We start from the raw sequence: 14,228 nt of genomic DNA, 5'->3' as shown, positions 1-14,228 counted from the left end.
CTCATCTGATAAAGCACGTGAGTTAAGGGTTTAGGAAGGTGAAGAATAGTGACCAGGATGTGACATATAGTTTGAGTGGCAGGAATAATATTTTATACAAGTGGAACTCATGAACTTTTATTATTTCATCTATTTTTCATGTATAGTATTGACCCTAGATTTGACTCTTAAGATCTTGCCTTACCATTTCCTAGCTTAGCCCATGGCAGATTGTTTAACCTCCATAAGTTTCTCTGCACTCATGAGTAAATGAGGGTAATAATGGTACCTGAATGACAGGATTGTTGGGAGGATTACTGAGATATATTTTTTCTTCTTCATCTTGGACTTCCCAGCTGGGGCTCTGTAAACTAGACAAAAAGATTAATGAGGAAAAAAGAAGTTTATTAACATGTGCATTGCAAATACATAGGAGAACACTCAGAAGTGAGTGCCTCAAAGAGGCGTTAGAACTGGGGCTTATATATCATCTTAAAAGAACAAGAGAGAAGTGACAAAACAAAGAAAAAGGACTTTGAGCCTGTAGGGGTGGCAAATTGTGGGAAGGCAAATATATGGGGGAATTAATGGTAGATAAGGGCTAGTTTTAGCAAGGTTTGTTCTGTAGATTCCTCTGGTATAGATTTCTCTTGGCTGGTAGGGTCTGAAGGTGTCTCTTGGGCTTAGCTTCTGTCCTTCCTGGTAGAGAGGGAAAGGGAGACACCTTTACAAATTTATGTCCTCTTTTTAGGCATATAGAAGGGGGGTAGGGAGCTGCTCTTGTATCTGCTTCTTCTCAGTTGCCTTCTGCTCAAAATAATCCTTATGCCGAAGTGGCATATTTTGGGGTAGCATGTTCTACTACCCTTCACATGTACATGACCTGTCACAGGATCTGGTACATAGGAAAGACTCAATAAGTAGTAGGTTTTACTGTTACTATCACAGAAAATCAGTTATCAGTAATTTGCTCCAATGGCTGACAAATTCCATTAATCTTATTCATTACAAGATTTTCTTATAATTCTAGGGTTCAAACAGTCTGCAAAAAAAAATTTTTAAAGATATTTGAGAGTGAGAGAGTGAGAGCATGAGTGGGGGAGGAGCAGAGGGGGAGAGTGGGGGAGAGAAGTCTGAAGCAGACTCTGCACTGAGCACAGAGCCTGGTGTGGGGCTCAATCCCAGGACCCCAATCATGACCTGAGCCGAAACCAAGAGTCAGATGCTTAGCCAGCCGAGCCACCCAGGTGCTCCAACAGTCTATGAAAATTTATGGTTATAATCTTTTTTTTAAATTTTTCAGTTTTTAATTTTTTTTTATGGTTATAATCTTAACATCTGATCTGATGAGCTGAGGCCAGAAAAGGTTGTTGGGAAAAGGACCACAAATACTATTATAAATAGCATGCCACCTGTTCAGGTAAACACGTCTTTCCAGTTGATTCCAGGTGATTCATTTTCCCTTCCGGTTATTTTATTCTGAAGGTGGAGTGGGTGCTGTTTCAGGATAAACACTTTGTCAGCCCACTTTTCTATGTCCTGACTTGGCCCATCAGTCCTTCTCACGCCCTTACATTCCATTTTCTGCAGGTATCTCTTACCTGGAAGCTTTGGTATTTGTGAGCCTCCCTTATAAAAACCGAAGAATAGACAATGATTGAGTCATCTTAGTAGTCTGGCTCCTCAGAGTCATCTGGCTGTTATCAAGTTTTAGGAGCTGCTTGAAATAACCACAACTTTGTCTATCTCTGTTCCTTTTTCTTCAGTTTTTTTCTTAATTATAAACAGTAATTCATAGCCATTTCAAAGGTATTACATAGTACAAAACATATAAAGAAAAAAATCATCCACAATCCTACATACAGAAGCAATCACTGAAAATTTTGGGGAGTCAAATTTGGTCTCTTTATGTTATTATTTATTATTTTTTTAAGTTTTATTATGTATAATAAATAATTTATTATTATTATTTTAAGTTTTTGTTTATTAAGTAATCTCTACATCCAATGTGGGACTTGAACTCACAACCCCAAGATCAAGAGTCACATGCTCTTCTGACTGAGCCAGCCAGGTTAACATGGCTGGGAGCATTCTATCTATACCTATCTATATCTATCTAGTTTTTTTTTTCTTTTTTTTGCTTTACCTTCTAATATAAACATTTCTCATTGTCAAAATGTTTACTTTTTAAATAGCTCCATGGTATCTCATTGTATCATGATTAAATTAGTCTCACTTTGGGAATTTAAATTCCCAGTTTTCTGCATCTATAAATAATAATGGTAATATAAATAAGAATAAATAACAGCCCTGGGGCTCCTAGCTGGCTCAGTTGGTTAAGTGTCTGCCTTTGGCTCAGTTCACGATCCCGGGGTCCTGGGATCGAGCCCCACATCGGGCTTCCTGCTCAGCTTCTTGCTCCTTCCTGCTTCTCCCTCTCATGCTCCCCCTGCTTGTATGCACTCTCTCTCTCTGTCAAATAAATAAATAATCCTAAAAAAATAAATAACAATACTACTATAAATAGAAACATTTGCCCCAAATAATAAATTTTTGCCAGTATTGCAACTTATTTATTAAGACAGCTTTTTAGAACTATAGTGACAAAGGCTATTTGGTACATAGTGCCAGACTTTTCCCTGAAAGGTTATATGAATTTTCAATCCTACCTGCAGTATATAAGAATATACTTTCACTCAACTTCTATCAACAAAGGACAGTCACCTTAAAATTGTTTTCTTAGTGGTAGGAAACACATCTTATTTTAATATACTTAAAAATTATTAGTGATGTTGATTTCTGTGTTGTTTTTTTTTTCCTATGGTTGTTAACTGTTGTGAATGTTCTGTTCAAGTACTGGGCTATTTTTTTTTTTCTGCAAGGTGACAGCATTTTTATTTCTGAGGTTTGGTTTTTTAAAAAATATATAGAGGAGCTACTGGGTGGCTCAGTTTGTTGATCGGTTGATCGGTTGATCGTCTGCCTTCGGCTCAGGTCATGATCCCGCAGTCTGGGGATCGAGCCCAAGGTCGGGCTCCCTGCTCAGTGGGGAGCCTGCTTCTCCCTCTCCCTTTGCTCCTTCCACCCCGTTCATGCTCTCTCTCTCTCTTGCTCTCTCACTTTCTCAAACAAATAAACAAAATCTTTAAAAAATATAGAGAATTAGGTTTTTTACCTCGGGTCATGTAACAGTCTATTTTCTTACTGCTGATTTCCTTTGGGTTGGATAAATAATTTGGATTGAATTAATAATAAATAATTAGTTTAGATTAAATACATAATTTCCTTTTGTTTTGGATCTTTCTCATGAGTTTACCTAAACTCTTGGAACCTATAGGATTTTTTTTCTTTTTAATAAAGTAAGCTCTAATGCCCAACATGGGGCTTGAACTCAAGACCCCAAGATCAAGAGTTACATGCTCTACCAACTGAGCCAGGCAGGCACCCTGGAACCGATAGGATTTTTTTATGTCCTTCAAGCATCTAGAAGTTTCCCCTTATACTGATTTTCAGAGTTTGCTGAACAATTCCTTAACCATGTTGAATTACCTTTCCTTTTGGGACTTTTCCTTCAGCCTTTATATTCCCAGACAGAAGAGGCAGCTTTTTAGTTGGTTTTCCTGAAGGATGTCTTTCACCTCTAATTCTATTTGCAGAGAATAGAAATGCATGAAATATTTCCTGTGATTTGTACAGCTGGATCTCAAAATTAAGGTGCGTATATGTTGCACATATTCAGGTGCATTTCAAGCTTGTGAGCACATGAGATAAACTTAGAAATTAGGGATTAGTTGGTTTGTTTCTCCATGTTTATGCCAAATTGTGGTGTTTTATCCCTGAGCTATGTTTAGCTGATTGTCAGTCTTTTCAGAATGATCCTGCTATCGACTACTTTCATTGCCTCCCATCAATGTGTTCCAGGGAAATAAGGATAGGCTGAGAATTAGACTAGGATTTAAATCCTAATGTTAATTTACTTGTCTAATAACCTTGGATAAATTGTATGGCCCTAGTAGGTTTCGTTTCCTTATTTGTGACATGGCAATGATAGTAGTTACCTCTTAGAACGGATGTGAAGATTGAATGGGCTCTCATGAACTACCTCACTAGCTTAAGGTATAAATTTGGTCATGTCTTTTAAAAATTTCTAATCACTTGAATCCAATAAATTTGGATTTAATCCAATAAATTTACATGCCAATAAATTTAGGGTCGATCCCCTATTTAAAATCTCCTTTACAATTTTTTTTTAAGATTTTATTTATTTATTTTAGAGGGACAGAGCATGAGCGGAGAGAGGGAATAGAGGGAGAGGGAGAGAGAATCCCAAGCAGACTCTGCGCTTAGCATGGAGGCCAGTGCAGGGCTTGATCCCAGGACCCTGAGATCATGACCTGGAGCTGAAGTCAAGAGTCCAACACTTAATCAACTGAGCCACCCAGGTGCCCCTAAAATCTCCTTTATAAATTGACAAGAACTCTAGGGGCTTACTCTTTCAAGGGAGTTTCCTTCCCAGGATGGGGACAAACTGGGAAAAGCCTGGCATCCACTGGTAGGCCCTGGTTTCAGCTGCTGCTGTTTTGTCAGGACATTTTGAATCAGTTGGTTCCACCCAGTCCAACGGGCTGTCACCCATTGCTGCCTTGTCCCTTCTAGTCCGGATCTTTGCATAGAACATGGTGGTGCTGAAGCTTGGCCTCTCAAGGTTACTTCTTTTCAGATTACATCCACATAGTCCAGTCATTGTGTCCTATATCGTTCTGTGACATCTGTGCCAGGATGACTTGATCCAGAGGAAATTGTCATCAGTCCAGACACCCCTTGCTTTCATGGTGGGTAATTGGACTTTAGTATCTTTTCCTGACAGTGGACCTCAGCTGAAACCATCCTAATTCATCTGAGATATTCTGATAGCACTGCATTGCAAACGATAAGAGTCCAAGGTCACCTTTGCTTTCAGGAAGCTCCTAATATCCACTAAGCAAAGCAGCCCCCTTCTCCCCAGCTATCAGAGCTGAGTACCAAGCTAAAGTTCCTATCACATCGTCCTTGATGACAAATCTCTTATTAAACTCAAATTTGAATAACTAAGAAGGGCCTTTGAGTGACTTCCAAAAACAAAGAAGGTCTACCAAAGGCCTTTTTGACATTATCCAGACAGAAATAATGTGATACCTTCTCTCACTAAAGTAAAAAAAAAAAAAAAAAGTTCTGCTTCACTAGACACAGACACATATGTGTAAAGGACCTAGCATGCCCTCTCACCTAGTAGGTGCTTAGAAAATGTTTGGTCTCCCTCCTCCAATCTTCCTCAGCTCAACCACATCTTTGCCCCCTTCAGCTGGAAACACAAAGCTTTTCAGAGACCTAACTCGTTCCTAAGTGTCCATTTCTCTGCTTAGCTTTACATTGATACAGCACAGGTGGTTCTGGGTTATCTTCTTTTTTTTTAAGATTTTTAAATTTAATTTAATTTTTAATTAATTTATTTAATTTTACATTAAGATTAATTTATTGATTAATTTGTCAGAGAGAGAGAGTGAGAGAGAGCACAAGCAGGGGGAGTGGCAGGCAGAGGGAGAAGCAGGCTCCCTGCTGAGCGGGGAGCCCCATGCAGAACTTGATCCCAGGATCCTGGGATCATGACCTGATCCAAAAGCAGATGCTTAACCACTGAGCCACCCAGGTGTCCCTTGGGTTGTCTTCTGACAGGCTTACCAAGCTTGGTGTAAATGTTGGCTTATTCTTGGGCATGAATCAAGAATTGGTGGCAGTAGGTCTTCATGCTGACTTCTGATGGCCTCCAGCAAGGTTCTACCTTCAGAGCTGCTTTTAAGGTGTCTTTGCCTAAGCCAGTTTATACTTTCTTCAAATAGTCAGATTTTTTTTAAAGATTTATTTCTTTATTTTAGTGGGGGAGTGGAAGAGGGAGGGGGAATCTCAAGCAGACTCCCCGCTGAGCGGGCTCAATCTCACGACCCTGAGATCATGACCTGAGCCAAAACCAAGGGTCGGACGCTCAACTGACTGAGCCACTCAGGTGCCCCTCAAATTGTTAGATTTTATTTTACATTTGACCCCAGGATCATGACCTGAGTCGAAGGCAGATGCTTAACCAACTGAGCCACTCAGTCGCCCCTTAATTTGTATTTTTATGTAGCAAACATGCTCAGAGCGCTTTGTCATGGAAAAGAATTTGATAATTCAAAAATAAACAATGCATAGCTAATATCCCTCTTAAGACAGGTAGAGGTGTTTTATAAAGTGTGCCTTGTCACCAACCGTTGCCCAATAAATAAACTTTCTGCTTTCTGTGAGAAAGGGTGTGGCATCTGCTCTTTTGTAGGTTTAGTTTCATGGAACCGTATTTTCCTTGCCTGGTTTTCCAATGAAATGTGTGTCTGTGTGGTTAAGACACACACAAGGGCCCCTGGGCCATTGCGGTCAGAGACTGGCCTCAGACTCTGTCTCCAGTCTTCAAGACAAGCTCTTTATTACATTCTCTTGCAGAATTCCCAGACCTCACCATGAGGCCTAGGGGTGTGGCATCTCAAAGCCGACTCTGTTCTCCAAAAGAAAGTGATAGCTTCCTTGTATTATTTTGGGTACATAAATGAGTTTCCACACATTTGATGAAACAAATCAGGTGCTTAATACCATATTATTCTTACAGGTATTTAATTATTGGCTTCAGATACAAATTCTAGTAGAAATAGAAGAAAAACTGAGGGGTGCCTGGCTGGCTCAGTCGGTAGAGCATGTGACTCCTGATCTCAGGGTTATGAGTTCAAGCCCCACGTTGGTTATGGAGCCTACTTAAAAAATAATAAATAGAGTGCCTGGGTGGCTCAGTCATTAAGTGTCTGCCTTCGGTTCAGGTCATGATCCTGGGGTCCTGGGATAGAGCCCCAGTTCGGGCTCCTTGCTCAGCTGGAAGCCTGCTTCTCCCTCCCAATCCCCCTGCTGTGTTCCGTTTCTCACTGTCTCTCTGTCAAATAAATAAATAAAATCTAAAAAAAAAAAAAGAAAAACTGAGACCAATTCTGAAGCACTCCTGAAATGATCCTTACTCCCTCCCAACATTTCCTTAACTGATCTTTTGCTTTAATATTTTCTTTTTCTTTTTAAAGATTTTATTTATTTATTTGACAGAGACACACAGAGAGAGAGAGAGAGAGCACAAGCAGGGGGAGCAGCAGGCAGAGGGAGAAGCAGGCTTCCTGCTGAGCAAGAAGCCCAATGGGGGGCTCCATCCCAGGACCCTGAGGTCATGACCTGAGCTGAAGGCAGACGCCCAACGACTGAGCCACCCAGGCGCCCCTGCTTTAATATTTTCAACAGAAATGTTTTGCTAATGCGTGGAGGAGTGGCTTTGGCTTAGCGCCTTTGTTTTTTCCAGTTGGTCTTCCTCTCCACAAAACATTGCATCCTGGTTCTTTGAAATCCCCATTGAATTTGGAGAAATTATGTCTTGGCACTCAACCTATTTTCCTGGAACACAATGTGATGCTGATGACACAGCCCAGTCACTCCACTTGACAATAAATTTGCTTGTCTCATTTCACTTGAATATTCAGTGGTGAGTAAGAACAGAAGTGGAAAGCCTTACTTACCGCAGTTTATTATGTTTCGTGCCCATGATAATTACTTTTATAAGGCCATTCATGAATACATTGATCAGATTAGGCTGAATCACCTGGCTGGCCAATAGCCATCAGAATGATTCTCCATGCATGACTTGGTTGCATTATTACAAAACGTGGAAGAAGAGACCTGCCCAGCCAGCGTGGCAGATGTTCATTTGTGATGCTGCATTAAGGAGATGAAGAGATGAGAGTGAATTGTTCCAGCAGCTCAGCCTGCACTGCTAACAGTTCGGAGGGGGAGCTGCCTGTGGGACTGGAGGTACATGGGAACCTCGAACTTGTTTTCACAGTGGTGTCAGCCGTGATGATGGGCCTGCTCATGTTCTCCCTGGGATGCTCTGTGGAGTTCCGGAAGCTCTGGGCGCACATCAGGAGACCCTGGGGCATTGCTGTGGGGCTGCTCTGCCAGTTTGGCCTCATGCCTCTCACAGCCTATCTCCTGGCCATCAGCTTCTCTCTGAAGCCAGCCCAGGCTATTGCTGTTCTCGTCATGGGGTGCTGCCCGGGGGGAACCATCTCTAACATTTTCACCTTCTGGGTCGAAGGAGATATGGATCTCAGGTAAGGTATACTAGGGAAGCCCAGAGGTCTCCCCCTGATAACCGACACTTTTGTGTTAAAAACTCTGCTGATCTTTAGGTAGGGGTTCCAGTGGGCAGCGTTTTATGGAGTTCAGTCTTGGAAGGACTTTCCTTTCTGAGCTTAAAATGTACCGTGCTGTGATTGTCCTCTGTGTTACTGGCAACTGCTTCTCCGAGTAGTAGGGCTTGCTTCGTATGTAATAGTGGAGGCAGGTTTCCTCCTTCTGCGATGGCCTGTCCTAGGCATGAACTCATTCTCGCCCACACTGGCAGCTTTAGCAGTCCTGGCTCCCAGTCTCCCAGGACATAGGCTGAGAATACCAGGAAGCTCATGACAGGGGTCTGTTTGGTGGTGGTGGGAGTGGTGGTGGCAGAACCAGAATGACACCCTCCCAGCTCTAGTTAGCACGTGTTACCTTTGCATTTATTTTATGAAACAAGTATTTGGAGGCATTGGATAAAGGAGCTCTTGGGATGTGTGATAGACATGTCCTATTCTAAGTGCTGGTGGTGGCCTGTTGAGTTGACCTGGGGAGCAACATAAAGACTTTTATGACAAAAAATGTTCTTTCTGGTTGCTTTGCAGAGTAAACATTCATCACTAGAAATCTCCTTCCTTTGGTTTAAGCCAGGGACCTTATTTCCAATTGTGTTGTGAATAAATGCCCCTGGGAGACATTAGGCTTTATCATTCATTTACACTTTAATGAGGATGAATTAATCACATATCTTTGGGAGTACCTGTTTCGATGCTGAAAAAAGGGCGTTTGAAGAAAGAATAGAGGTGATGCCAGGGTAGTTCAGTAGGTTAACAGTCTGCCTTTGGCCCAGGTCATGATCCCAGGATCCAGGGATGGAGCCCCACACTGGGCTTGTTCCTCAGCGGAGAACCTGCTTCTCCCTCTGCCTGATGCTCCCCCCGCTTGTGCCCTCTCTCTCTGACAAACAAATACATAAATAAAATCTTAAAAAAAAAAAAGAAAAAATAGAGAAGGCACAATTGGAAAAATAAAAGCAAAAAATGGTGGTCTTTCTAGATTCTTTGTTTACTTACAAACTTCTTCACCTCCTGCCCAAGGGAAGAATGACTTATGAATGTAAATCTTTGTTCGATGTGTATGTCATTTAGTTGAGATTTATTATGCAATGCACGAACGAATCAGAGGTGCTGATGGTGCTGGGAGTTCACGTCAGTGAACCAGCTACAGGTCTGTACTTCTAGTTCTCTGCGTGTGCTGAATGCTCAGTGTATGAACATATTTCACCTGTGAATTTTAATGGGTTCATTCCAGGCAGATGAATTAATTTTCATATGACAATGCTTTGAGTTACCCACTTATCAGGGGTTTGAAAAGAATCACTAATTCAAAAAATGCATTAATATACACTGCTAATTCCAATTACATAAAATTGATCATTAACATAATAATTGGAAGATGATATTCTTTTTTTTTAAAGATTTTATTTATTTATTTGAGAGAGAGAATGAGAGATAGCATGAGAGGGAAGTGGGTCAGAGGGAGAAGCAGACTCCCTGCTGAGCAGAGAGCCCGATTCGGGACTCGATCCCAGGACTCGATCCCAGGACTCCAGGATCATGACCTGAGCTGAAGGCAGTTGCTTAACCAACTGAGCCACCCAGGTGCCCGATGATAAATATTCTTTACACAGTCTACATATCAGAGATAAATTGTGGGACCTAAATATTTTTGGAAAGAAAAAGGACATTTTATGAATTGAGTATGTTGCTAGGCATAAGATAGATGCTTTCATGTACTGTTTCTCTTCTTTCTTGGTTCTCATAATAACCTTGTAAGTGACCTTTTGTTATCCTGAATGTTACAGCTGAGAAAATGGTGACTCAGATTGGTTAAGGGGGTTGCCAAATGCTACAGCCAAGTATGGAAGAAGGCAGATGTGGATTCACATCTGTTTCTCATCAGTCTGCAATTTAGGCACTTTCTTCCATGCCATTTATTAACACAACCCAATCTTCTGAGTAGGAGCATAAATCTTAAACCAGTGTTCTCAAACACTTCTGCTCTGGGAAAGAGAACATTTATTAACTTCATCTTTTATTAGCCGACATTGTAATAAAAATACCAGTGAATAGGAAGTCTATAAAAATAAAGCTCATTTTGCTTCCTTTTGCCAACTCTGTCCTTAATTAGCCTCACATTAGTCAAATTATTTAACCTATAAACCTCATCTCCTCATTTGTAAAATGGGTTAAAATTACCTATTCCCCACAAGTCTGTATTTTAAGGAGGAAAAATACACTCAGGATGCCAGGCACATGATAGGTATGTAATAAATATTAACTACCTCTCCCCCCCTTTTTATTTTAAGATTTTATTTGTGTATTTGACAGAGAGAGAGAGAGAAAGCACAGCAGGGGGAATGACAGGCAGAGGGAGAAGGAGAAGCAGGCTCCCCGCTGAGCAGGGAGCCCGATGTGGGGCTGGATCCCAGGACCCCAGGATCATGACCTGAGCCGAAGGCGCAGAGCTTAACCAACTGAGCCACCCAGGCGCCCCTCACCCCTTTTTTAAAATTCTGATTTAGAATCTCACAAACAAAACAAAAAATAGGACAAAAAAACCCTGTAAAAAATGAAATTTTTAAATGGTGACTAAACATTAGATTTTCAAAAGCTTATCAATACGAGTAATAAAATCTTAATTCTCAGTAAAAATTGCAAATAGGAGAATATTCAGTATTCTTGATTGAGACAGTGTCCAAATTCATTACATTTCTTCCCACTTGATTACCAACAAAAATAACTTACAAGCAAAAAAAAAAAAAAAAGAAAAAAGTAGTCCTTGATAGGAATTCTGTTTTCATGCTAGATAAAATTTGTAAGACTTTAGAAGAACATCTTCCTTTCACAAAGGAGGAAATTGAGGTTTAGCTCTGTGCAGATCTCCCAAACATATGTCTCATGCTAATTCTGTGCTTCATTCAATCTGCCTGCAGTTCTCCATGTGTTCATCCCAAGCAGGGCATTTCAGAATCAACATTTATGAACCAGTTTCTGCATTTTGCATATCTGATGATAACACCCATCACTGTCCCAGTCCCCTGGGCTCAGCATTCTCCTGTGGCTCCTTCCATTCTTCTGCTCATTCACTTAATCCAACGTCTAGACTTGTAGCCCATCCTCTTCTTGTCACTCACAACCGGTGCTTCCTCATTTTTCTCCATCTCCACTGCCAGTTCCTTAAGGCAGGCCCTCATAATTTCTTTCTTGGCCAACTGCAGTATCTTCACAGTCTTCTCTCCACCTTGGGTCTCTCCACCATGGTTTTATAGTATGTGGATGAGGCAGGCTCTGGGGTCGGAATGTCTATATTTAAATCCTGACTTGGGACCTCTTTCCAGTAACTGGAAATCATAACACTTCCCTATGGTATTGTAAAGAGAAATGAATGTTATGCATATAAAGGCTTCCCAACACCTGCTAACTTGGGCAGATATTACTCCAGGTCTAACCTACTTCTCCGGGTTTCTTTCCCAATAAGCACAAAATAGACTATAGTCAAAATGGACTACTCACTGTTCTCTGAACATATCCCACACTTTCCCAACTTCCTTTGCCCATGTTGTTCCCACAGCCAGGAATGCCTATTTGGTCCCTTCTAGTTAGAATATTATCCTTCATTTTAATTGTTTTGGAAAGCAACTGGCTGGTATGTATGAAGAGCCTAAAAAATTACCCTGGACTGAGCTCAGCTAGTCTTGGCTGGGTTCTTTTACATGTTTGGGGACTGGATAAATGTAGATTTGTCTTGGATGGCCTCATCTGGGAATACTGGATTCTCTTCCACATGGTCTTTCATTCTCCAGCAGGCTAGCCTAGACCTAATCATATGACAGAGGAAGGGTTCTGAAAAAGAGGAAGCATACAAGGTCTCTTGATATCTGGGCTGGACACCAGTTCATCATCACTTCCACCATATCCCACTGGATGATGCATTTTGCAAGGCCAGCCCAGATTCAAGGAATGGAGAAGTAGTTGCTGCCTCCTGATGGATGGGCTGCAAGGTCACATTGCAGAGGGCATAGCTAAGAATGGGGTGAAGAATTGGGGACATTTTTGCAGTCTACTGTACTAAAGATGGACAGAATTCTTGCCTTTGAGGGTAGGACATGAAAACTAAGATCTGGCATTAGACTGTAGTAGTTAAGTGCACCCTGGAGCCAGCAAGTAGAGCTGTCACTTACTAACTGGGTCGTCTTGGCAGATTATATAAATTCTTTATGCTTCAGGGGTGCCTGGTAGCTCAGTTGGTTAAGCGTCCGACTTGATTTCGACTCAGGTCATCAGCTCAGGGTTGTAAGACCGAGCCCCACCTTGGGCTCCACACTGGGTGTGGAGCCTGCTTAAGATTCTTTCTCTCTCTCCCTCTGCCCCACCTTCCCCACTTGTGTGCTCTCTCTCTTGCTAAAATTAAAAAAAAAATTCTTTATGTTTCAGTTTCCTCACTTCTAAAATAGGGGGAAGCATAATCTACCTCATGAGTTGTTGTGAGGGTTGAATGAATATATATAAAGTGCTTAGAATCTCAGCTGACACAAAATGCCATGCGTCATTATATGGGGCACTGTGTCAGGGTCTGTGGTTTACTCTCTGCCCAAGAAGCTGTGTGACTGAGCAATTTACTCTTCTGGAACTCAATTTCCTCTTTTGTAGAATCAATGAGCTAGGCTCTCTGAGTCTAACTGAGTTTTGTACATAACATAAAATCGACCATTTTAATCCTTTTCGAGGGTACAGTTCAGTGGCATCAGCACACTGACACTGTGCAGTCACCAGCGGCCATCTCTCCATAGTTGTCATCTTCTCAAACTGAAACTCTGTACTCATTACACAATAACTCCCCTTTCCCTTCAGACCCTGTCAACCACCGTTCTCCTGTCTGTCTCTGAACTGGACTAAATATCTCATATAAGTAAAATCATAAAATATTTGTCCTTTTGTATCTGGCTTATTTCACTTAACGTAATGTCTCCAGAGTGCATCCATGTTGTAGCGTGTGTCAGAATTCCCTTTCCTTTTAAGGCTGTATGCTGTATATATATACCCCATGTATGTATATGCATGTATGTATCGCCAGATCCATCCATCTGTTGATGGACACCTGCATCGTTTCCATCGTTTGGCTGTTGTGAATAATGCTGCTATGAACATGAGTGTGCATATCTGTTGGAGTCCCTGCTTTCAGTTCTTTTGCGTATAAACCAGGAGTGGATCTGAGGCCTTTTTAAGTTTTAAGTATTTTGGAAAATAGGAAAAGAAAAGCAATTTATGAAGTCTGTGTCCCCCTCCCCCCACCCCAGTTTTCAATGTTTTTCCTGAAACAGTTTGGCAGAGATGCCTCCCCTCTCTGTCCACACAGCATCAAATATGTACTCCTTGTCATCTGTAGGAGGGCATGGCAACAGCTGAGCTGCTTATCTGCCTGACCCACAAGCTCTGCAACCTCCTCGAGGGCTTGTTCACCTGTGCATGCTCGGGGCCGGCCTGGTGGTGGGGGGCACGCCACAAACGCTGACTGAATGACTGAAGGAAGGTCTCTGATTGCCTGTGTGTGGCATAAAAACTCCTCTGGAAACGCAGTCAGTTTATTGGTGCAACTCGGGACAACTCCCACTGTCTTCAGTTTGACAACTTTTGATATATGAGGTCCATTCTTCCCCAAGGATGTAGTTGTATCCTGAGCTGCAGAGAAAGGATTCTGACTACTGGTGGTGGTGGAGCCTGAGGGGTTCAGTGGCCAGTTTGGCCTTTGACCTGTAAAGTAGCTCTTGGTCCTTCAGCAGACACTGGGAACATAGAACTTCAGATTCTTCAGGTCAGTCTGACATGGCCTAGTAGGGAACTGACGATCATCTTACAACAGAGAAGTTGATTGAATCCATATGACTCCATGCAGGTTTCTATAACTCTCTGTACCTTGGTTTCCTTGCCTATAAAATGGAAATAATACCTACACATATGGTGGGGCACCTGGGTGGTGTA

General features: G+C 41.7%; 1 protein-coding gene across 23 annotated transcripts in view; it reads left to right on the top strand.

The window, feature by feature from the left end:
* The window catches only part of SLC10A6 (solute carrier family 10 member 6), a 56,971-nt gene that overhangs the window by 16,721 nt on the left and 26,022 nt on the right, over positions 1–14,228 (top strand). For 3 of the 23 annotated variants that reach the window (XM_027599427.1, XM_027599426.1, XM_027599428.1), the window contains exon 1: positions 7,262–8,186. The exons of 7 other annotated variants lie outside the window; for them this stretch is intronic. In XM_027599427.1, the coding sequence (XP_027455228.1) occupies positions 7,810–8,186 (377 nt within the window). In that variant the 5' untranslated portion in view covers positions 7,262–7,809. Of the gene's footprint in view, positions 1–3,554; positions 3,694–7,131; positions 7,171–7,260; positions 8,187–14,228 lie in introns of those variants that run through there. 13 more of the 23 variants (XM_027599414.1, XM_027599412.1, XM_027599413.1 and 10 more) reach the window with 9 other exon arrangements.

This window comes from Zalophus californianus, chromosome 2 (assembly GCF_009762305.2).
Source record: "Zalophus californianus isolate mZalCal1 chromosome 2, mZalCal1.pri.v2, whole genome shotgun sequence".
Classification (NCBI taxonomy): domain Eukaryota; kingdom Metazoa; phylum Chordata; class Mammalia; order Carnivora; family Otariidae; genus Zalophus; species Zalophus californianus.
This window is presented reverse-complemented; position numbering and strand designations above follow the sequence as displayed.